At 44.0% G+C, this 25,863-nt stretch overlaps 1 protein-coding gene across 6 annotated transcripts in view; it reads right to left on the bottom strand.

The window, feature by feature from the left end:
* The window catches only part of TJP1 (tight junction protein 1), a 707,329-nt gene that overhangs the window by 551,038 nt on the left and 130,428 nt on the right, over positions 1-25,863 (bottom strand). For all 6 annotated transcript variants that reach the window (XM_086958396.1, XM_086958395.1, XM_086958394.1 and 3 more), the window contains exon 3: positions 6,833-6,957. In XM_086958396.1, the coding sequence (XP_086814522.1) occupies positions 6,833-6,957 (125 nt within the window). The remainder of the gene's footprint in view (positions 1-6,832; positions 6,958-25,863) is intronic.

Here is a 25,863-nt window from a genome sequence, read left to right on the forward strand (position 1 = left end):
CTTACATGTTAAGTAACTGCATGGTCTGCGAGAAAACCTAAAGCCACTGCAGTCTCTGCACTGACCTATGAAAGCCACTGTTCCAAATAATAACATTGCACCACACACGTTCAACTTTGAAGCAGTCCTGCAAAAGGCGGGGCACAGTTGGCCCATGGGTGTAAAGGCGGTCTTCGAAAAATATGGGACTTTTTTCCCACATTTCCTCCTACACCAAACACCACAACCCCCTTCCCCTTGGGTAGCTAGTCTGTTCTCTCCTACTATCCTGGACCTCCTCCTGTTACACACCTATACCTGCTGCCATCTAGAGAGAAACAATAACATGAATGGGTCGAACACCCCCACTCATCCATCACACACACACACACACACAAAGGTGTGGGGCGGAGATACAACACATTTTAATCTCTTCCATGTAAAAGGAAGTTCGACAGCGTGCACACCGGGTCAAATAGTTAATAATACAAAAAAGTGCAACACATTTTCCTAATGCGATTATAAGAATATGCCAGCCATGGTAGACAGAAGCACATTTGACGTAGGTGTGTTTTTAGTGAAGATTGTCGTCACCAACTAGCAGTCCTGCCAAGTGTCACGCAACAGGTGTGACACTCATGCATTTCAGTGCGGTGATCCGCATCACCGCACTGAAATGATTTGTCACGCATTTTGCCACCAGTGCCAGGCGCGCCACCAGTGGTGCCTGTGCCCGGAATCTGACTGCTGCTCGAGACGTGCTGCGCTGCCTGAGCCCGAGTTCCGAAATAGTTAACTGCTCTCAGCCTCTGTGGAGTGGCTGAGAGCGCTACAATGTATCTGCAATCTGCCCAGGCAGGCTCAGCTGCCTGCTGTGTTGCCGTGGAAACTGCTGTCAATCACCGGCGTGGCACCATGGGGCAGTCACTTCCGGACTCGGAGGAAGTAGGCAGAAGCGGCGGGGGAATCTGAAGTGCAGGCAGGAGGTAGACTCCTCAGACTCTCTCTCATGCCCCCATGGCCGCCCGCCGGCTGAGCCCAGCAAAACACTGCAGGCTGCACCTCAGCAGCTGTGCCAGCGACTCTGCCAGGCCTACCACCAGAATTGCGAGCACCAGCGGCCGCGCCACCGGGGGCCGAGGAGTCCCGAGACTGTCATGGACTCTGAGTGGCCAGCAGCTGCTTAGCTGGTCCGGATGAAGACAGGCAAAGTGACCACAAAATTTCTGCGCTACCACTTTAAATGCACTATCGCCATTTTCATATCTAGCAAAATATGATTTGAAAGTATGGCAGGCGGCAGCTTTCACACCCCTGCGGTCAGAGGGTGCAGCGGCGAGGGCAACTGACCTACCCGTACTTTCAGTGGTGCGGGCAACCGTCATAAGGCGGGCCGGCCGCCCTCAGCACGAGCGGGCGGCGCAGATTTGCAGACAGTTTCTGCTCTCACCGCACGTTGACTTGTGCCCTGAATTACGCCGTGATATCACGACCCCGTCACTCATGACCTGTCCGCCAAACTGATGGTGCCTCAACAGGCACTTACGCCTGTAGCGCTGCAGTGAGTGCAGCAGAGCTCAGGGTATAATAAAATGCAGGGCCTGCGCCAGTCCTTGACTCGAGGCCCTGGCCGTGGCCTCTGCTCACGGTGCAGGAGGATGTCGTGGCGGCTGGCTCGTACGGTGACAGCACTGCAGTGTCCCTACGCCACAAGTGTCTCACACTACCTTTTAAGTACCAAGCAGTCGGTTGTTTCACACAATAGTTGCTTGTATTATGGTCTCACTCCCACTCGCCATTTGGCTTTGAAAGATGCCAGCTCATCTTCATCGGGTGCGTGCTGCTCACAAATATCACTGGCTTACTGTTCTACTAAGCGATTGTTTCACTAATGGACATATGACCAACTTCTTTTGTTAATGTTTGAATTCTAGCATTGATACTGTTTATAATCATCCGAAAAAATTTACATAAATGTGCGCGCTATATAAAAATACACATAAATAAATAAAACATGTATTCCCTCCTTCTTCCCCACCCCCCAGATCTAAGCGTCCATTTCTGTAAAGTCAGCCCATCTCCTCTATTATAGACACTATCTCTGCTGGAGGCTGTCTGCAGAGCAGTTGGGGATTTTCGTAGGTTTACACCAGAGTATTGGCACAGGCAGCCAGGGCCCATAGGAACTCTTGGAGCTAAGTAAGGGCACAGGCAGCGAGAGTTTCCAGGTAGGCGCACTATTAGAACTGAGTTTGGGTACAAGACTAATAGCTAATAAACAGAAACAGCTAAGAGAAACAACGACAGGCAGGGCTGTATCTGCATACATTACAATTTTAAAATAACTCCCAACATTGTTATCCAGATCTGTAGTGTTACTTTTAAAATAAAGATTATGTTTTCTTTGATTGTTGTATTTAACATTGCTTCTCTGCTTATAACATTCTAGTTATTAGTCGCCATATATGACCAAGCAAAACATTTGCATTCTTGCACCTGTGCATGTAGATTTCTCTGAAGTTCTATGTCTGTGAAGGGAGATTATTCTAAGTATATGCTATTTTGATAGCACAAAACAAGACAAGTGGAGTGATGTACAGGGTCAAGGCACGAGTATAGTCAGTGAGTGAAGGGAGAGGTACCTGGGTTCTGTGAGGAGACGTGTAATATTACTGCATTGTGTTGTCCTGCTCTTTAAAAAGGTGCGTCTACAACTCTTTCCTCAGTCGGAGCAGTTTTGAGGCAGTCCTGATGGTTACAGGGATGTGTTTCCAGATCCTTTATGCATAGATGGAGAAAGTCAATTGCCTGTTTTATAACTCTTTAGAGTTTTTGGTCAGAACTCTTTTCGCTTAACTATGTGTGTTTGAACACATGATCCTAAAGCCGATCTCATTGCTCAAATAGATGTAATTTCTGATTTTTATACGTTTCCCCTCATCTTCATTGCTTTATTTTGCGCGCAAGGAAGTGTCACTCATAGTGGGTGAAATGTCACTCATAATTACACTGAAATTATGAAAATGTCACACATAGTAATCTGAAACCTTGGCAGCTATGAACTAGTTATGAGGATATCGCACATTGGGCATTTTGAAAAAAATGTATAAACTATGTACTTCTGTGTAAAAGAAGGGAAATGGAGCATTGTAGTACAAATTATGTTTATATTAACGCAGAGGTTTTGGGAGCCTAAGCAAAGGGTCAATTACCCAGGTTCCCACCTTCCAACCGACAACACCGGTATAAAATAAAATAGTGAAAAATCAGCAACAGCTGCTATACCTTCGCCGCTCTCCCAATAAATATAAAAAAAACACTTAATCAGCAAAACAAAATGGACATTTTCAAGTTATTTTACCAGAAAAGGAGGCCGAATTACATGGAAAAGGAGGCCGAATTACATGGAAAAGGAGGCCGAATTACATGGAAAAGTGGGCCTCAGACTCCACGTGAAGCAGAAAATTAAATAAAACATTCTTACAAAGCTGCCTGCAAGCACTTTTTGGTTCTCCAACTGTGGGCATTACAGCTTAGATCCTGAAGCCTTTCATAAGGTTTTAAATCAGAGCAGAAGGGTGGCCTACAAGTCAAACATGTTACCCTATAGTCTTGCATTTTACAAACAAGTCCTTACCTTTTTTAGGTCACGTGTTACCCTAACCTTTGTGTGCCATGCCATCTAATTTCTAAAGAGCAGACAGTTCAAAATGTGCTCTCCCTACAAGACAAAGAATACACAACATCCCTGAGTGCTCATTTCGCGCAGCCTACCAAAGATTATTCTCTGGAGCGGTCTCTGAACCCACTAGTTTAGAAGAGCTCATGCCTCTAAGTGATTAATGAATTGGGTAAAGTTACATAATACAGGATTATTCCTTCATTCATTCATATTACTCTATCAAAAATTGTGGGCCTCGACGCAATTTAGTCTGCAGTTTCACAATGTAGGGTCATTCAGTCATCATTTCACTCGTTCATAGAGCGCATGAATGTAGACGAGTAGGTTTGCAGAGTTACACAATACATAATAAATGTCACTCTTCCAAAGAATGTATACCTCAGGAGGTGATTCAGTCTGCAAAGTTAAGTAATACAGGTTTATTCATTCATGCATCCATTTCGCTACTCCATTTGTTTGCCGCCGGCTCTTGTACATAGGTTCCGTAAACTACCCTTTTCTAGGGTCAACGTTGGATTTCACATCCCGCACAGGCAGAGCTGGCAAGAAGTGAGCAGCAAGGACACTGCATATATGTGGCACACTCAGAAAATGGCAAATAAACAAATATTGGACAGTAGCGTGGGGTGCAAAGGTGAGAATATAACAAAAATTGCCAACTAACAATACGCAATAGTTAAACCTTTTAACATTTCTCGTTTTAGAACAACGTGGAGAAAAAAAACTTGGATGATTATTTGAAGATGTTAAGAGTGTGTGAGCATGCCAGTGGGGGATAATGTACTGCATGGCTAAACACTAATAAGGTCTCAAACGCGAGACGGGTTGGCTACTTCAATGCTTGTTTTCTTTCCGCTTATTTTATAACGCTAAAAAGAGAAAGACTTTAGTTCCGCAAAGCCTTTGTTGATGTTAGTTTTGAGACAAAAAAACATTATTCACAATAATTATTCCCCATTTCTTTCCACAATTTGGCTAAATAGGTTCACCATCTTGTACAGGTCATGTTTGTGCATAAATTGATTATGAAATTTGTTGTTTTAAGATCATATGCATCACTTAACCAATATTATTTTGAATCTTTTAATGCCAAAATAAGCATAGATTAACATCACACACACAAATAACTCCGCTTGAACAAAAAAGGTTTTGAGGAATATTTTCTAAACGTTACGGACTCTCAGCGTTTTAATCAGCTGTTAAGAAGCAGACATTCCTCGTATACATTTGTGTTTACATATATGCCTCAGAAACATTAAAAGAGCAACAAACAAATATGTGGAAATGGCCCAGAACTAAAGGATGACGAATGTGGCAAACGAAATAGACCTACAGAGATGTGACAAAAAAATTCTGTCTAAAGTTTGTAGGTGCGTAGGATAAAATGAAGTAAAATTTTCCATCAAATGTTTCTGGCTGGATTTGCACAGTATAGTCCAAATCTTAAAGGTCAACAACAATTATACTCGTCAATATCAATATGCCTATATCAGTCTTTCTGATATAGGCAAAGGAGTAAAAGATGGTACTAGACTTAGAACGGTGGAGATAAGTAAAAGTCACTAGTCATAGATTGTATAAAGGCAGCCAAGAGTTCCTCTTTCATTCTGCTGGTATTCTCATTTAATGCCTACTTTTCTCCTACGACTTCCTCACACGGTTTTCTATCCTCATCAAAGCTTCCCCTCCCTTCTACTGGCAGCCCTTGGGCATCAGCTGAATCACTCTGCGAGTGCATCCGTGGGTTAGTACCGCTGGTTCTACCACCTGAGAACTTGGCTTGACATTAGATCAAATTAGAGAGGTGGGAAGAGAGAAAGATGGAGGTGAGGGCCTGGTTTGCACCTGTCCTCAGGAAGACGATCATTTGGTGAAAACTGTTGTACTTTAAGTGACCGGAGATGTTTCTCGCACTCGTTCAAAGGACCTTCCAATGGGGCGCTCTTAGTTACTTGAGCCTGCAGACTAGCCCTTCCTTCCACTTGCCACCAAGGTTCATCCAACAAGACCACTCTCCAATCACCCCGTTTCCCGGCACTAGCCTTCTGCAGTGCAGAGAAAAGAAGTGGGGGACATAGAAAGTAGATGGAGGAGGCAGTCATAAGAAGTTTTGGAAAAGAGAAATCACAATAAAGAGTTAAAACCGGACACTTGTTTAATTGCAATTTCATGGCGTCCTCCCAGCTACTGTCACCTGTAAATGCATGAACCAACTTGCTGCAATAACTATGAAGAAAGAGAATGTCAGGCCCATTCGTGACACCTGCCTGGATAAGAGTGAAGAATTTGAGGTAAAAGAAAGCGAAGTTAATCATACCACCAAGCTACGTCAGAACTGCTGCTCAAGTCCTCAGATGAGGATTAGCTCTGATGGGATTAGCTCTTTTGAATAAAAAATGCAACTAGTCCTCACAGAAAGCAATTTCAGAACTCCCATTCAAACCCTCACAGTGTCGCACTTGGATGTTGGCTATGGCCTCACTCTTGGCTTCCCAGATTTCACGAGGATCCCTCTCTTTCAAGGAACCCCTTTATGCAGCCACACGCCTGAAGACGTAGGACCATATCACCACCCTGTCCTTTCATGGAGCTCCATGGGCCATCCTACTATTGAAATGTGTACAGTGTTCTGTCTTTTGACACTATAAAAATTCTGCATACATACAGACTGGTTGGCAGAAGTACTTAGATTACTGATCATGTTCTTGCGTAGATTACTTGCTTTGATCTTGACTTGTTAAGATCAAAATCACAAGAATCCAACATCACATATGCTCACACTCAGTACCATATAAAAATAAATGGTTGCAAAATGCACCCATGTTGATACCACATAATCAGGGTTTCACTGAACTCATACTCTATGTAGCTCAATATCATTACACACCATGGCCCAGGCACCTACATATGTTCATAACCAGAAATTAAGTTAGACATTACCCTTACGCACTTTTGGGCAAAGCATAGCAAAAATGGATACATACATGGCAAAACCATCCTACATCAACAGCACATCTTGCACCACAGTAAAGAAAATGCAGAACCACTCTTCGTAATACAGCATAAATACAACCCCCACCACAGAAAGCATTGCTTCATATCCACCAGGAAGATAATTCAGACTATCAGATTTTACAGAACCTCCTTGAAATATATTATACACACACTTACTGTAATAGTCCTTCAGCTGGGCCGCCCTTCAGAACATCAGAAATTACTATGGATGTCTCTCCGCTTTGAAAGTGGGGGTTATCTCTCCCTCCTGATATTGCAATGCCAAATCCAAAACCAGGAGCCTATGCCAAAATAAGATAGTAATTGTTAAACAATGCTGATCTTGAAGAAAATACCAATGAGCTCATTAGTATATAAAAGGATTAGCACAAACCAAGAGCATCCTTCCCACATCAAACAATACTTTCATGCGCGATTCATTTTAGAGCTCATTCTCCCTAGGTTACAAATTTGCTTTAATCTATACCCTCATCCTTTCCCAAGATTTTTTTAATTCACAAATTAGATAACAACCTTAAGAAAGTCTGATCCCCTTGGCAAGCTTACAACATCTATATATAACCTGATTCAAAGTTTCCTTCATAATAGGATGCTATTTACAATGTTTCAAAATCAAGTATTTAAACAGAACGCAATGGATAAATTATGCATTGCTATTGCTGATTCAGATCTGAGGTCACTAGTTTCTTTAGGTCCTGCTACAAGTAGCACCAACCCAAATATAATAATTGTGCATCAGGGACTTAGACCGAAAGTGCGGTCTGTCTAATTTTTACAACTCTAGTACAGATAGGTTAGGGTACCCCGTTCTACCATGAGCTGGTAGACAAGCTTCTTCGTGAAAGGGTATCACAAAGATAAAAGAATGAACTGTATTTGTATATCCTTACATACACAACATTTAAGTGTTCTAATGCATGAAAGACCATTTTAATCATAAATTCCATGGAATACAAGATGACGTGGCATTTTCATTGATATTGATTTTGAGAAGGTAGGTCTGGAATATTGTTAAAATGGTTGCATAGTGGTCACTGTTGGTCCTCCAAGAGCATTCATAGGCTGTCCTGTTTTAGGTTTAAACCTATATTAACTAATAAAACCCCACCGAAAGGGAAATAGCCCTCACCAGGCGTACGAGTTACTTACCTTCTATAACAATGTATCTGGCAGAGACGATGTCTAGCCACAGATTCCTTCACTTAGAATATCCCCTGGCCTCAGACTGGATTCAGAATTTTTTTGCAGTAGCAGCACCTCTGTGCGCCGGGGGTACATGACGTCAGTGAGGTCATACAAGTCCCTCCCAGCGCGCTGATGTCAGTTTTCTTCTGAGAAACTTTTCTACTGCACAACTCGGAGCCACCAACAAAAACCTGTGAAAGTATGGGAACAGTGTGCGAGGGATGAAAAATCTGAATAAAGAAGGAGGATGGTGCAAGACACCATCGTAAAAGACAGAATTAGACTGACTATATACAAGTGAAAAAGCTGCGAGAAAGAGTCTCGCAAGCTAAGCGAAGATCCTTCCCCAAGTGCAACAAGGGAAGAATATCTCAGACAGAAATAGACTAATTACCATGTGGAACTGTGTCGTCCAGCAAGAATGGAGCAGAGAGAACAACAGGCCACTGCAGGAAGGTATGAAAAGACTGGCACTGCCCCTATAGTAATGGAGGTCTGAAACAGAGGTCAACAGATCCCCAAGAAGACGACTACAGAGGAGACCAGAACCCTGAGTCAAAAGAAAAAGCGGGAGGGAGGGAAGGCAGCAGGAGAAGAAAAGAAAAAGAAGATGAATCTCCTGGTGAAGGTTAATCAAAAGGCACGATTTTACAGGAAAGAAACCCCTTGGAGGGAGTCAGCTGTATATGGCATTTCCCAAAGGGGCGCAACAATGTGAGCACTTGTGAGAGAAAAACTAATGAAAGAGGCTAGGGGAGAACCCCACTTGGCAAGGTACTCGCATAACGGGGAGGCTGGGTGGGCGTTAAGGAATCTGCGGTTAGACAACATCCCTACCAGATACATTGTTACCGAAGGTAAGTAACTCTTAGATCTGATAGAGACATCAATCCGGAGATTCGTTAACTTAGAATAGATACCACACCATATCCCAAGGGGGAGGTGGGTCTGCGACAAAACAGAAAGCGTCAAGCACTTGAGCCGGCAACAGAGTGACAGACAATGGGGGAGGCAGTGGCGGAACAGCCAGACAGCCACCCAACTAGCTCGAAAAAGCAAAAGAGAACGCGGTGCAAGACATCCCAAAAATGCCAGAATGGCGCTACACCATACTTTTATAAGCATGAGAGGTAGAAAGGGCACGGGCCATATACCAGAATAAAAGAAAAAGGAGAAGGACCACTCTCAGCTTATTGGCGCACTATATGAGCACCTACCAAAGGTTGAGAAGAAACATGAAGAGATGCAACCAGAGCCTACCAGGCTAGTCCACGGAAGGAAGGTCAGAGAGGCTACAGCCATGAACCGACAGTCAAGGGGTAGAACTCAGCAATGTTTCTAGACGTGCAGGCGGAAACAAGAAACACGCCTAGTGCACACCCAGTCTCAAAAGAGGAAACAAGGGCGAACAGTAACAATCTGAAGCACGCTGATGCGGGCCACAACAGAAACATGTACAGAGCAAACAGCCACAGAGGTGGCAGGGGTAAAATAAGCATAAGACTGCAAGACCAGGCAGCTTGAAGACTAAGGTGTGAACCAACACATGAAATACAGATATGCAGGGTGTAGACCTAGAACAACTGACTTCAGAAGAGCCGCCCCGCATGCCCTGCTGATATAATATAGGGTGAACCTAAAGAAGGAGGCACATCCGAGGGAAGAGGCAGCAGAGGCAACAAAGTACCAAGACATAGAAACAGAGAAGAATCCCAGAATTTTAGACCACACCTTCTGACTGGAAGGAAAGTAACCCTTGTCCAGAAGAGAGAATCGTTCAGAATCTGAACACGAAAGGAGCAGTGTAAAACTGGGGAACCACCCAAATAAGTACCTCGAAGAGAGGTGAAGACGTAGGACGAAGAGTACCCAAGGAACTTGTGTGTGTGTGTGTATATATATATATATATATAGATATAGATATAGATATAGATATAGATATAGAGAGAGAGAGAGAGAGAGAGAGAGAGAGAGAGAGAGAGAGATATAAGACTTGTAAACGAGCCACGACTATGCAACATGGTTGTACAGAAACACACCTAGTGCAGTAATGGCAAACGGTAGCTGCATTTAAAGCATGGTAACACCCTGAAAACCTCCCAAGGAGGAGAATAAGGCAATTAAGCAAGATGACCCATGACGTATAGAAGCGGACGCCAAGGCACAACATTGAGCACCGTACAACAGCAGATAAGCGCACCAGGTGACGCAGAGAGCCCAAGAGATCTCTTAGGCCCAGTTGACATAAATATAATAGCATACAAGTACCCCACACAGAGTATGCATACCCCAACAACGGGGAACACCTCTTAGGACAAGTCACAGTCAAAGGACTAGACACAACAATCTGTGGAACACTGCCACAGTAGGCTAACTGCCAGCTCAAAACGCATTATGTATCCAAAGGATGCCAAATGAAAGGGTAACCACCCCGGACCATAATAAAGGAAGACCTGAGGCCTACTGCCAGCCTAAAACACATAGCGCATCAAAAGGATGCTAAATGAAAAGGTACCACCCCAGAACAAACACCTGTGGAATAAAGGGCTAAGGGAGGGGGGCGAAAGCCCGCAAGGAGGTGCTGAACAGCCAATTCAGTGTGAGCATCAAACAACAAAACCCAGTCAAAGAATAAATCAACAAGTCTCTCCCGGATATTCTCCGGGAAGACACTAACCCGCAACCAAGCATGGCGCCGCAAGGCAGCTGAACCAGCCATAGCACGGCCTTAGGAATCAGCAGTATACAAGGCTGAGTGGATCGTAAATTCAGCAAGGTCACGGCCATCCCGGAGAAGATGAAGGAGGTAAACACGACAGCCTTCAGTAGTGGCGGAGAGCAAAGACTCTGCAGAGTCCCACAGGGCAGAGGTGGCCTGAGCCAGGACACACACTGTATTTAGTGACCATAGGGCAAAACCTAGTGGAGGCAAAGACGTTCCGACCCCATGACTCAACCCATCTGGATTCCCGGGAGGGAGGAAGCATTAGCCGGGGCAAGGAAGGGAAGGCAGTTTGCAAAACAAACCCCTGCACGTCAGGATGCGGAAACAAACAAACTGGATCAAGTGGAGCAGGACGGTGGCGGTGCAAGACAGAACGAGCCATCGGATCACCGGAAGCTGGCTAAACCCAGGCACCCAAAAGGGCATCATACAGAGAAGCTATAAAGGGCAGAAGCGGCTCCACATTACCTGAACCACGGTGTAGGACATCAAGTAGAGGGTCCACGGTGTAGGACATCAAGAAGGGGGTTGCATATTCAAAATCAGAGTGGCCAAGGAGACACTCTCAGAAAAGCAGCACAAGCCTCGGTAGCCCTCCGTAGAGGGGACAGTAGCTCATCAGTAGGTGAGAGCTGTAAGCTAACTCTTCCAAGACACTGAGGGTGCGACCAATGCCCAACTGAGAAGCCCATTGACAAACGGGGATCCTGATGGGGCTCTTGAGTAGGCGAGGAGCCTGCCGTGTCTGGGGGCTCGTGAGGATGCGGGGATCCTGTTGGGTCCACATATTCCAAGGAAGGCACGGGCAACAATACATCTGGTGTCGCCGGGCGTCAGGCCGACGCCAAACTCTCTCCAGACGCTTCTTGAAAAGAGTCAACAATCCGGTATCAATGCGGTGCCAAAACGACTTTAGTCGGCGCCAATCGAGCCTCGTCCGGCGCAGACTCGACTCCAACCGGTGCCGATGCGGTCCCATCCAGCACTGAATCCACAACAAGCTCCCCTTCTGAAGGAGAAGGCGCCGGAGCCGGGGAGGCAATCCGCCGGCGCCACACCGGGCGCAGACTCAGCCTCAAGTACAACAGGCTTCGACTCCAAAGAAAGAAGCACAGGCAGAGCCGAGGAAGCGAGTCTACGGCGCCGGAACAGCACCGACCCCAGCCATGGACAGGCAGCCGCCTGCCCGGAAGGCCGAGGCGTGCCAGCAACCACCTGCAACACCACAGGGAGCCCCACTGGACTATGCAGAGTGGCAGGGGTGCAAGGGGTCGTAGAGGGGGACCCAGCCTTGCTGCACCTTGACAACGCCATATGAATCATAGAGGGGGAACCAGACAGGCCGCGCCGTGACGATACCACATCTCCGACGTCCCTGGAGGGCAAGGCCTCATTTGGCGACAGGGGCGAACCCACCGGGTACGTCGGGGACCTCGCATGCAGCGGAGGCCCCGAGGACGCCCTAGCGACAGGAGAGGAGCCAAGGGAGACCTGCAGAGCCGCGGCGTAGGCCTCCATCTGGGCCCGAGTCGCCCCCGCATCCAGATATGTGGATATTGAGGGGGGGCAACTGTCAGGGGGGACACGTCCGGAATGTTCCGGGAACCAGTGCCCCTGACAACAGATGAAAGTGAGGTCGAGGACCTCGGCAACTTGCGCCACGACTTACCAATAAGTGGCGAACTACGGCCTCGGGCCCCAGAGGGCTATCGACGGCGAGTCTGGAAAGAAGAGGGACCTGCGGACGTTGGAGGCCAGGAGGCGAGAAGACTACGCCCGGGACTGCCGTGCCAAAAGAAGCTTCATCCGGCGCTCCCCCCGTGACTGCAGCTTGAGGTGTTGGCAGGCGTCGCAGTACGTGAAGTCGCCCCGACACCACATACAGATAAGATGTGGGTCTGAGGCGGACAATTGCCACGAAAAGGAAGTAAAAGATTTAAAGCCCAACAGCATCGCAAACTGTTCCAGACACGAAGAGTCAAAAAAAGGCCTGAAAACAGGCCAGAGGAACCGCTTACTCCGGATACGGGTTGCACGCGGAAAAGAAGGAAACTGCCGTCAGCAGGTCAGGAGGGACTTATATAACCTTGCTGACGTCAGGTATGTGGACGACGTCAGGGCGGGGTCGTGTGGCGTCGTCCTCTGGCGCGCAGAGGTGCTGATGCAAAAAATAATTCTGGATCCAATCTGACACCTGGAGATATTTTAAGTTAAGGAATATGCGGCTAGATGTCTCTATCAGATTAAACATATAAACACTGAGAGAACACCTGCTGCTGTAAAAAGGTCCTTACCAAGTTCAACAAAGATTGGAGTGATAGTGTTTGCATTTGCAGTGATTCTGCTAAGTTTATGAAAAAGTTGTTTGATGGCCTGTCAAAATCAATACCAAAGCAGAACCGCTTCCTTGTAAGACATCCTTGCCACTGGTTAGATGGTAGGCTGAAAGCATCTTTACAATCTTCAGAGTTAATGAAGAATGCTATTCAATTTTTAGTCCATTCTGGGGCACTGTTTTATTACGCGCGGAAACTAAAACACAAATATTTCTCATTTTGTGCTTTGTGTAGCATCAAAGAGTCATCCCAAGTGTGTCACTTAGCTCGTGGTGCTCAGGCCTAGAGGCCGTGAATGCTATATTATCCATGTGGCATCCGTTTACAGTCAGAAAAACATGACTGCTGTAGTGGGCATAATAAAAAAATTGGAGTCTGAAAACACCCTTGCCTACTAAGTGTTAGGCACAATAGTTGTAAATGTGAAACATCCCTGAGAGAGTAGGCTGGGCAACACTTTTAGTGACTTTGGTACAGAAACATGTTCTATGTTTGACTGCTTGCCATTTGATAAGCCAAGACATTCAGGTATATTTATTTTGCGATGTATGAGAAATGGCTTGCAATGATGCATAGAAATGTCCCTTCCCTAAACCATGGCATTTGAAGTTATTGAAACCCCACTGTGGTACTCTGCAGAAGTTGTAGATCGCTTCCATAAAGGGGAGTTTTCTCTGGAGTTTCAAAAGTGCTGCTTCTTTTTTGACTGCTACAATAACTCTGAGGGCATATGTACCCAGTTCTAGCAATATGTTGCAGAACCTGTCCCAGAGAATAGCAGTCTTCAGATGCACCAGTATTGACATGGAAATGTAGGTCAGTGGCCACAGTTAGCAAATTGTGTACTGGCTTTTGTGGCATTGCCCATCTCAAGTGCCAATGTTAAGGGGCCTTTTTACAGATAAAAGTTTACATGGGAAGGAAAGAGCACGCGTGCATGACCAAAGACTCACTGAAGAAGTATTGAATGGTGTACTACAGTAAGTTTGATTTGTAAAAATGTAGTTGGACCGCATATACACTGTACTTACAATGTCTATATACCATGCACTGTCAGTGCAGAAAGCATGCAATAATAAAAGCAAAATGTTCCAAAAACACCAGAAAAACACTTTGTTGCTTTTATTGCATCAAACTGTGTAACCACTGTGTTTTAAAGGTATTGAAATCACTTGAAAACAGTGGGAAAAACCCCACCAGAATTTACCAAACATAGAAACTGAAAACAAGAAAGCCAAAGCATTTGTTATACAGGTCATCTACTCAAGTCATCCTATTCTGTAATCCACATCTTTCGGACTATTCATAATATATGATGTTGTTGTCTATGAAAACAACTCCAACAGGAGATAAGGGAAATGATTGCGCTCATCCAGCAAATACTATTATGTATGTCACCTGTCAAGTTTTACTCATACTACACTGCATTTTTGTCCTATACTATTAGTACTTATTGAAGGGCAACATCAGTTGATAGGAACTCCACAAACCATGCTTTCAGTGGTTTTACACATTTCAATCAGAACCATAACTCAATGTCCAACCCTGGTGTTCTCCCTGAATTTCCAGAGTTTTTAATAGTATACTTTATTTCCAATGCCTGCTGTGTAAGGCCTTTGGGTGTGTGCTCCAGGGATTGGTCACCAGGCTGCCCAATGGCAATGTCATGTGCCCCACCTCCTGCAGTGAGCTAGCCTATCCTAAACACAGTCACCGGTCAAGCACTGTGGGGGATAACAACAAGACATGTCCTGCAGCCAGGTTACAGAGACATTATGGTTGGGCTATGGTTTGAGATAGATTCATAAATATATTTTAACAATCATAAACTCTTAGAAAATACACTCATTAGATGATATCAGTGATGTCATTTGAGATGTAATATGTGAGGTCATAAGCAGTGCATTGCAGAGACTTAAGTTATAGTCCGCTCAGGTAACTAACTGCTGAATTTCTATGGCTTTGTGCAAGTGAAATCTGTTCCCAAGTATAACGCCCCTATAACCTTTGGTTGTTTAATAGAATTTCTATGTTTTTTTTAAATTCTATTGCCTAACTATAATGTGCCCGTAAGCTTTCGTTTTTTGAAACTATATAATGATGTCATCAGTGATGTCATTTAAGATGTCGCCAGCGATGTCACAGACCATGTCATGAGTGGTGTAATATGTGAAGTTATGAGTAGTGCATTGCAGGGGTCTAAGTTATAGTTAGCTCAGGCTACTATAACTGCTTTATTTTTCTCGTTTTGTTTGTGGGCAATCTGAGCCTCACTATAATATCCCTGTAACCTTTGATTTGTTCAGTGAATTTCTTAAACATTATTTCCTAAATGTAACCTGCAACCTTTGACAGTGGGAACAAGAGTAGCTGAATTGATGTTGGAGTGGGTAAAAGAGTGACTGGATTGGTGTTGGAGTGGGTATAAAAGTGGCTGTATGGGTCTGTTAGTACATGTGTGAGGGGCTGTATGGGTCTGTCAGTGGGCCTACATGGGTCTGTTAGGGCGCGTGTGAGTGGCTGCATGAGTCTGTTAGGGCGCGTGTGAGTGGCTAAATTTGTGTGGGTGTGGTGCTGCGGGTGGTTGTATTGGGCTGCGGGTGGCTGCGTGTTTTGGGCTGCGGGTGGCTGCGTGTTTGGGGCTGTGGGTGGCTGCGAGTGGCAGGGGCTGCAGGTGGCTGTGAGGGTCTGAGTGGGTGTGCGAGTGGTCATGAGGGTGCGCGAGTGACTAAGGATGTGTGACTGGGTGATTGAGTAGCTGTATGAGTGGCTATATGGGTGTGAAAGTGTGTCTGTGAGTGGCTGTATGGATGTAAAAGTGGGCGAGTGATTGACTGGGTGTGCTAGTGGCTGTATGTGTGTGCAAGAGTGGCTGAATGGGTCAGAGCTTTTCAGAAATTAGCATTTAAAAAACCTTGGAAATTCACTGAAAAAAACATAGGTTTCAGGGACGTTATCTTTAGTTGGACATTTCACTTGTACAAAACCATACAAATTCCCCCGTTATAGTTAGTTCAGCTAACTAGAACTCGCGCCCCAACAATGCACTGCTGATGACATCACAAATTACATCATTCATGACATGGTCAGTGATATCACAGATGACATCATCCAGTGACTGTGTTTCTGAAAAGTTTAAATATGTTTTATGTATATGCCAAGGTGTATTGAAGAATGAGTGGATGTATAAGTATCTGGCTGAAGGATTTAGTAGGTGCGTGACTGACTGTATAAGTAAGTGAGTGATTAAATGTGCCTTACTGAATGCATGGGTTAGTGAATAAACTGTCTGAATGTGTGTATCAGTATACCTGTTGTTGGGTAAGCTGCTGCATGCGTTGGTCAGTAGCTACATGAGTGTCTATATAATATTGATTGGTTGCCTGAGTATTTGTATGGAAGACTGAGTGTGTGGGTGGGTGGGAGATGTTTAACTGTGCATAGATGTGCAAGTGGTGGATTCACTGGGTGTATGGGTTCAAGAGTGCATGTGGAAACAGCTATATGGGCGGGTGAGTGTGTGTATGGGTGTGTTGGTGAGAGATTGGATGTCTCAGTGGTACATGTCCAAGTAACTACATATGCAAAAGGCAGTGTATGTGACAGTTGGAGTATATAAATAACTATACGTGAGAGTCAGTGATTGTGAGCGTGGTTGTATGGATGAGTGTGTACTTATATCAGTGATTGTATCAGAGAGTAAGTATGTGTTAGTATATGTTTGAATAAGTGGGGTGGTGTGTAAATAACTGTATAGCTGAGGAAATGAAAGTGTGATTGATTCTTTGCATAACTGACTAGATGTGTGAGTAACTCCATGGATGAGTGGCGGTGTGCGAGGGTGTGCGAGGGTGTGTGAGGGTGTGTGAGGGTCTGTGTAGGTCTATGAGTGCATATGATAGTGTTGCATTGATGAATGCCTATGTATGAGTGATTGTATGGGTGAATGAGTGGATGTGTGTGTAGACATAGGAATCAGTGAGTGCGTATGTCGTAACTGGTATTGGTGTGATGATTTCAAAAATGGTAATCTGTATTTTACAGTGGGTGTATCAAAGGTTATATTAGAGTGTGAAGAGGTGCATCAGATTTTGACGAGGATGATATCATCAGTGATGTCATTTGAGATGACATCAGTGATGTCACTGACCATGTCATGAATGATGTAATATGTGACGTCATGAGCAGTGCATTGCGGGGGCGCGAGTTATAGTTAGCTGAACTAACTATAATGGGGGAAATGTTATGGTTTTGTACGAGTGAAATGTCCAACTAACTAACGTCCCTGAAACCAGGGATGTATATAGCCCGATGCCCGGGACATAATGTTTGGGGTCAAGGGCAACAAGTTTTCATGTGTATTTTGTCCTTGGGACAAGGCGGCCCAACCCCCTACTGCACAAACCCTTTGGCTGCCAGTTTACAGTACCACATTATTGATCAGAGAAGGGCATTGTCTACAGTTAAGGTAATATGTGTTCCCAAGTATTCATGCTGTTCAAACTTGTATTTATGGTTCATTAATGCAAAGCCTTTATTATTAGGGTGTGAAATAAAAGTAAATGTTGTAAGCTCGGTCTGCACTACTGACGGTGGTTCCAGTATAAAGGTGTACACACTTTTTCAATTTTTAGTAATATGAGGCTATGTATAATGAATGCTCCCAGAATGTTCCCTGATTATATGCAAATGTTTGCAAAGCAAGAGTGAGGATTCTTTGCTTTCAAAATAAAATGTTCACCAAAAAATTAAAGTAGGAAAGAAAACATTTACATAAACTACTGTAAGATTTTAGGTACCATGTCTTTGCAGCATCATTTAGTAACATGTTGATGTATGCTTGTACTTCCAAAAAATATTCATAATGGAACATCAGTTTAAATAAGAATATAGGAAACAAAAATAAACAAGCATTGGCAAAGCCAGTAGGTCTGAAATTGGTGGTAAGCCTTTTAGTTTTGTCAATGCGTGACTTGTTTAGGCAGGGTTTTTGTAAAACCGTATTGGTGTGGGAGCTGCTGGACCCTCACCATTCTAACAAGCATTGGCAAAAGCAAAAATTGTTTTTGGTCTCAAAAAAGCACACATTGCCACAGCAGTTCCGGGCACTGAACAAACTACTTTGTGTGCCAATATGCTCTTTGTAAAGGAGCAGAATACTGTCACTCACAGTAAATCCAGCTGATCGACCAAGAGAAATAGAGAGCCAGACAAAAACTTTATTATACACAAAAGGTCATGAGTAACGCTAGGCCTAATTAGAGGCCCAATTATTAAAGAAAGTCTCAAGAGTGCATCCATGGTATATATATCCATGCATTAAGTGTGTATCTACATATATATATATATATATATATAAATATATATATATATATATATATATATATATATACACACACACATATACAGACAGTTTCTGTGAATTCACAAGAATTTACAGAAGTAGGCCTAGAAATAGTACTCTTGGGAAATATTTGTGAAGTGCATTTTAGCATGAGCAGATGTACATGCTTAGTTTTGCTCATGTGAACATCTGAATGTTTCAGGTTCACTTTTCCTCCAACCACTTTTTTTCTCAACCCTGGAAAACGTTTTAGGTCTGCCACTGTCCGGAGTAAATGTCCAACGTTTTTCAGTTTGGGAAAAGATTAGCAAAGATTTGGTGAAAACCCCGAAAACATGCAAGATAGTAGGTTTGCAAAGACTCAAAAGGGAATTCCAACCCTGGAACAATTGCTTACCGCTACCTTCAGCCCCAGTATGTAGACCTCAGAAACACAGCTACATAGGGGAATTGCTAGTATTCAAACCCTACTATGGTACGAGCCCTGGCATAATTAGAGGTTATGTCAGAACTCCTATATAATGAGATTGCTGCCGTAATTTATCGCCGCGTTACATGGCACAAAAGGGACAAGTGGATTTTGTTACAGGACTAGTAGATTTATGAAGCAATCTGCCACGTGGACAAGTAGATATTTTATTAAATTCCACACCCCTGTGAAACCTATGGTTTTTTTCAGTGAATTTCTAAGATTTTTTAAATGCTATTTTATAACTATAACGTGCCTTAAACCTATGTTTTTTTAGTTAATTTCAATGGTTTTTTAAATGCTAATCTCCAATTATAACGTACCTGAAACCTATGTTTTTTTCAGTGAATTTCTAACTATACTACAAAGTTAGGACATGAAAGGCAAGAGAGGTGCAGAAAGAGGCAAGAGAGGTGCAGAAAGAAGCAAGAGAAATGCAGAAAGAGGAACGAGAGATGCAGAAAGAGGAACGAGAGATGCAGAAAGAGGCAGGAAGTACAGAAAGCAGCAAGAGGGGTACAGAAAGAGGCAGGGGAAGTGCAGAAAGAAGCAACAGAAATGCGGAAAGAGGCAATTTCTAACTATAACATGCCTGAAACCTATGGTTTTTTCAGTGAATTTCAATGGTTGTTTATATGCGAATTTCTAACTATACCTACAAAGTTAGGACATGTGAAGAAAAAGGAAGAACAGCGCAGAAAGAAGCAAGACAAATGCAGAAAGAGGCAACAGAAGTCCAGAAAGACTAAGAAAAGTGCAGCAAGAAGCAAGTGTTGTGCAGAAAGAACCAACAGAGGAGCAGAAAGTCCTCCTTTGACCCAAATTTTTTACTGATCGGTACTGGTGGCAACTGACTGACTAACCAGGACCGGAGCCAGTGCAATGCTAAAAGACACTTAGAACACAGTGAAAACACCTACATACACCAGGGAACACTGAGTTGGGGTATCCCTGTAATTAGCATGCCCGCCACTGTATTTGCCATGAGTTAGTGCCTGGGTTATTGCATGAGTACATGGGTAGTGACTGGATGATTAGAGTGCTGCAAAGACAGTGCATTGTGATTTTATAACTGCATGGGTTTTGGCGGAGTGATTGGATAAGTGCATGATGCTGGATGAGTGATTTGAGGAGTGCATGGGTAGTGACATAGGGATTTCTGCAGTGCATGTGTACAACTTCGGTAATTGGAGGAGTGAATCAGTACTGTATAGGTGGGTAGAGGTCTGCATGGGTAGTGCACAGGGGATGGTAGCAGTGCATGGGCCATTCCATGGGTACTGACTGGAAGATTACAGTAGTGCAAGGAGAGCGCGTGGTGAATTTAGAAGTGCTTGGGTTTCGGTGCAGTGATTGGATAAGTACATGTTGCTGGCTGGGTGACTGAAAGAGTGCATGGGTTCTGACAGGGTGATGGCTGGACTGCATGGGTAGTGCTCAGAGGATTGTAGCAGTGCTTGTGTTAGTGCCTGGGTCATTGCATAAGTACACGGGTACTGATTGGATGATTAGAGTGCTGTAAGGAGAGTGCATGGTGAATTTATAAGTGCTTGGGTTTTGGCAGAGTGATTGCATAAGTACACATACGTCACATCAGGCCCGCTTCCTCCCTTCAACACTGTGCAAACGCACCCCCTGGTGGGTTTTAATTTGGGGGATTAATTCCCCTTGAATCCTGAGGGTCCCTGGGGACCCACTTGCCCAATAGGTACCAACAGTAAGCGCCACAGAGCTGCGTTGCAGCCACGCCCCTTTTTACACCTCTCTACAATGTAACTCTGTGGCGCTTACGGGAGGTGCCTGGCGGGCTAGTTGGCCCCCAGGGACCCTCTGAATGCAAGGGGACTTAATCCCCCAAATTAAAACCCGCCAAGGGGTGCGTTTGCACAGTGTTGAAGGGAGGAAGCGGGCCTGATGTGACGTGTGTACTTATGCATTCACTCCGCCAAAACCCAAGCAAAAGAGGCAAGAGGGGTGCAGAAAGAGGCGAGAGTTGCAGAAAGAAGCAAGAGGGTTGCAGAAAGAAGCAAGAGAACTGCAGAAAGAAGCAACAGAGGTGCAGAAGGAGGCATGAGAACTGCAGAAAGAGGCAAGACAGGTGCAGAAAGAGGCAAGACAGGTGCAGAAAGAGGCAAGACAGGTGCAGAAAGAGGCAAGACAGGTGCAGAAAGAGGCAAGACAGGTGCAGAAAGAGGCAAGACAGGTGCAGAAAGAGGCAAGACAGGTGCAGAAAGAGGCAAGACAGGTGCAGAAAGAGGCAAGACACGTGCAGAAAGAGGCAAGACACGTGCAGAAAGAGGCAAGACAGGTGCAGAAAGCGGCAAGACAGGTGCAGAAAGCGGCAAGACAGGTGCAGAAAGCGGCAAGACAGGTGCAGAAAGAGGCAAGACAGGTGCAGAAAGAGGCAATGCAGAAAGAGGCAAGACAGGTGCAAAAAGAGGCAAGACAGGTGCAGAAAGAGGCAAGACAGGTGCAGAAAGAGGCAAGACAGGTGCAGAAAGAGGCAAGAGATGTGCAGAAAGAGGCAAGAGATGTGCAGAAAGAGGCCTCTTGTGCAGAAAGAGGCAAGAAAGGTGCAGAAAGAGGCAAGAGATGTGCAGAAAGAGGCAAGAGATGTGCAGAAAGAGGCAAGAGAGGTGCAGAAAGAGGCAAGAGAGGTGCAGAAAGAAGCAAGAGAGGTGCAGAAAGAAGCAAGAGAACTGCAGAAAGAAGCAAGAGAACTGCAGAAAGAAGCAAGATAACTGCAGAAAGAGGAACAAGAGGTGCAGAAAGAGGAACGAGAGGTACAGAAAGAAGCGGGAAGTAAAGTAAGAAGCAAGAGGGGTGCAGACAGAGGCACGAGAGGTGCAGAAAGAAGTAACAGAAATGCGGAAAGAGGCAATAGAAGTGCAGAAAAAAGCAACGGAGGTGCAGGAAGAGGCAAGAGAAATGCAGAAAGAGGCAGGAGTGGTGCAGAAAGAGGCAAGAGGTGCAGAAAGAGGAAAGAGGTGCGGAAAAAGGAAAGAGGAAAGGTGCGGAAAGAGGTGCAGAAAGAGGCAAGAGGTGCAGAAAGAAGCAAGAGAGGAGCAGAAAGAGACAAGAGAGGTACGGAAAGAGGCAAGAATGGTGCAGAAACATGCAAGAATGGTGCAGAAAGAGGGAACAGGGGTGCAGAAAGAGGCAAGAGAAGTGCAGAAAGAAGCAAGAGAAGTGCAGAAAGAAGCAAGAGAGGTGCAGAAGAAGCAAGAGAAGTGCTGAAAGAGGCCAGAGAAGTGCTGAAAGAGGCCAGAGAAGTGCGAGGCCAGAGAAGTGCTGAAAGAGGCCAGAGAAGTGCTGAAAGAAGCAAGAGAGGTGAGAAAAAAGCAAGAGGTGCAGAAAAAAGCAAGAGTTGGAAAAAGAAGCAACAGTGGTTTGCACACCATTAGTACCAATTTAACACCCACATTTAGCAATAACAGGTGACCATTCCAACTTTGCAGAGGGCCTTCCACCTTGCTATAACACTTGTTGCTGCATTTTTGCTAACATTTGAGCTAGAAATAAGATTTTATTTATTGAAATATGCAGATTATACAGCAGATGATGTATTGTGTGGCAAATGCGGAAAATGAATAATTAGGCGAAAATTGGTACAGCCGAACAGTCGTATGAATCCAGTGGCCCTGCTCATACCTTTGACTAAGTCCAGAAGTGCTCCTCAGTGGTTCCTTCTTTTTTTTGGCTCATTGAGTTTATAGTTTAGCTCCTATAGAAAAGAGGAAGACTAAACCGGAGGTAACCACTCCACAACATAGACTACTATACCACATACTTACTCTCTATAACACAATCACACTGTACATAATTCCTTTACGCTAAATACCACATATGTTCTATGCACAAAATTTCACTGCACAACATACCACATAATTTCACTACACACAACTCCCAAAAACATTAGTAAAAAACTTTTACATTTACACCAATAACTCAAACTCTCGCAAATGCAAGACAGATTGCATTGCAAATGCTTCTTTAACTAGTAGTCGCATTTGCAGAGCAGTGGAGAAGGGGTGTTGTGTGTTGATTTAGATTCCTTATGCATTGCCTGATTCATGCCCTTATATAGATATAATTCACATTGCCCTTATATAGGTATAGAAATCCAATCCTTATTTAGGCATAGCCCATGCTACCCAAATACAGGCATGGCTACTTACATCCGTTCATCTAAGTCACAAAGACTTCTTGGAAAACAAGACTCTTAAGCTTCAGATACTTCCCATTGCCTGGATATTGATTTCTCCTGGAACTCATTTATTATGCATGAACATCTATTCCTTAGGGGTTCATTCATGACGTTCATATGCCCAACTTTTATGCCAATACTGGCATTCCTACAGACCTTCAAGGTATAATTATACCTTCACTTGCAATGGCAAAGCATGGGTTGCTTTGGTGCAGTTTGACTACCTACTTGCACGACGCAGCTCGCCACAGCAAGTACCAAAGGAAGCCAACTCCCCAGCTGACGCACTGACCAGAGGTTATCATCCTCCTGCCGAGAATACAGCTCCAGTGTTTCTGACTCTACTTGCGGGTTGTTGCGAATCGAGTCCCAAGAAAGAGATACCAACCTCTCTCATTCTAACCTATGGAGCGGATTAGAACCTAGAGAAACCTTTGGCAATTCTTGGCAAAACTAAACTATAGCAAAGCAGCACCTACGTCTTCCCTGGTACTAGACCTAGGTTAGGTACACTGGGGTAGGCGTATTTTAGAAGCACCAGTTGAGTATTTTAGCCTGTGTTATTTACGTATGTATTTTTATATACGTCATAGCAACAGACAATGCTATTACAGTATTTTATATTACTGTTTACGCTGTACGCATATTTCGCATTCTGTTTAAAGATTGTAGCTGTTCACCTCATTTGCATGAGAAAGACGACTGTTCACTAAACGCTTTTTATTGAAACGTCCGTCTCTCTATTTCTGTGCAAACTCTGTAGAAACTAAGCATGAGTGAAATAGTTATCTATTGTTTCCACAACTCTGAAGATATTGTTCCGACTAAGGGAAAAATGTTTATGCTGTTGTCAGAGACTAATCCCTTCTTGTTAATTTGAGAAAGTGTCTAGTGACCCCTGAGTTAGCGGGCACACACAATTAAGTTTAATATACTCGATAGAGATATACTGACCTCAGTCCTATGTCAAATCTGTAGTGTATATTATTCCAATGCGCAGAGCCTATTAGGTATATAGTAACTACACTACATGGCGCCCAACGGTTTGGTAAGGCACTAATTTAATGCTAGTAACTCAGTCGTGCTTTTCTCAGAGACCCTTTACTCATAATACTCCAATAGACATCTAGAGTGGGTAAGGGATAATATCCGCCATAGCGGAGTAGGACGAAAAATCCTGTGTATTAGTTTTTTGGTTTGTTCAACGTTGAAGGATACAGTGTTCCAAAATATTGTGCGCCTTATCTTTGTTTCCTTGAAACTTGCTCTGCAACTTTCATTGAAATGGCTGACGAGGATAACGTCTCGACTGCAGCTACAGGCGACAACGCCGACAGATTTTAAACGTTACAGGGTTTTCTGAAACAGACGTGAATGCTGTAATCATTCCTCCAAATTTAAGGAAAGCCATCACTATAAAACGTATAAAACATGGCGTATCATCAAGAGGTGGTAGAGCAGTTTTTGTGATAGAGGCACATGAATATCACCAGACAGAGGTATTCTATTCATGGATAGTCTTCCCAAAAGCAAATCCAGTAACACGTTATGTTTCACTTCTACAAAGAAGATGATCCACCGGATGAATATATGCCTTTCGAGGATATTGAAATTCTACTCACATACCAGGAGCATGAGCTCTGGTTTAAAGGCGCCTTAAAACATTTAAATCACATTACCAGGCTCGGTCCATTAGGTAGACCAGGAGCAACATGGCCAATTTTAGCCAGCTATACACCACATCCTGACATTGAAGAAATGTCAGACATAGAGTTTCTAGCTCAACTCAAAGAGTTAATTAAAATATACAGACAACTCGTTCAATATGTCATGCGGACTCTTCCAGTCCAACCTACAATAGTTATCCCACAACAAACCTCTCACCAGGAGAATACACTAAAAATAACACCACAGACTTTACATGCAGTCATGGGTAAATTACCCACTAAACGTCAACAAATTCCATTCTGGATAGCTCAAAAAATTACTCAAATCGAAGCAGTATTTCCAAATACTAACCCTCATGAGAAACACAGAATTTTAACCAATGGGGATCACACCACATCTGGAGAACTTCACCACTTGGGGTACAGTCTTCGCTGAAATCTACACTAAAACAGATGGTGTACCGTCTATGGCGGTAATACCAGACGTCCTGAAACAGATTCAAAACGAATACAGGGCAGAGCCTGCTCTGAATTTAGGTATGAAGTTACTGAAAAATTTCAACCAGGTCTCATAAATAATATTATCGAATTTTAAAAGGAGCATCAGTGACGATCCGCCAAAAATTAAGGGAATATGATGTAACAGACCAACCACAAGAACTACCCAGAATAATTGAAAAAATCCTACGAAGAATTAGGCAAACACAGTCTGGGTGGTAAACCAGTTAACTACAACTGTCTTAAAGTCCTGAAAAGGTCTTTACTAAAAACACTCGTACCTCTTCTAAAAATAAGTGGGAAAATAGCAAACCAACTTCCAAAGAGAAGCGTTCTCTTTCTCATTCCCGAGGAAGGTTTCCTCAAAAGGAGCCTTCTGAAAGGAGGTATAACCTCAGGAATAGGGATAATTTGAGAAAACCTGACAGGTATCAAGATACTGATACACGTTCCTCTCGTACCTTTCAGATATCATTACAGAAATCTGAAAGAAGAGGACAGTCCGAAAGCACAGCAGAAGAACACGTAAATAGTCCAAAGACGATCAACACGTTCAGAAAAGTAAATCAAAACCTCAATTCACCAAAAAGAAAGTAGTAGGTCTAACAAGCATTGGAAATGGAATAGGTCTCGGATTTATTGGAGTTCGCGCTAATGGCATTGTAAATGGCAATGTCTTTTATTCATGTGTTATGGAGTGTATGCATGTGGTGTGTAGTGGAATTATGAGGCTTGGATTGGAATTGTAGCAATGGT

Source organism: Lissotriton vulgaris, chromosome 2_1, assembly GCF_964263255.1.
Source record: "Lissotriton vulgaris chromosome 2_1, aLisVul1.2, whole genome shotgun sequence".
In the NCBI taxonomy this organism is placed as follows: Eukaryota; Metazoa; Chordata; class Amphibia; order Caudata; family Salamandridae; genus Lissotriton; species Lissotriton vulgaris.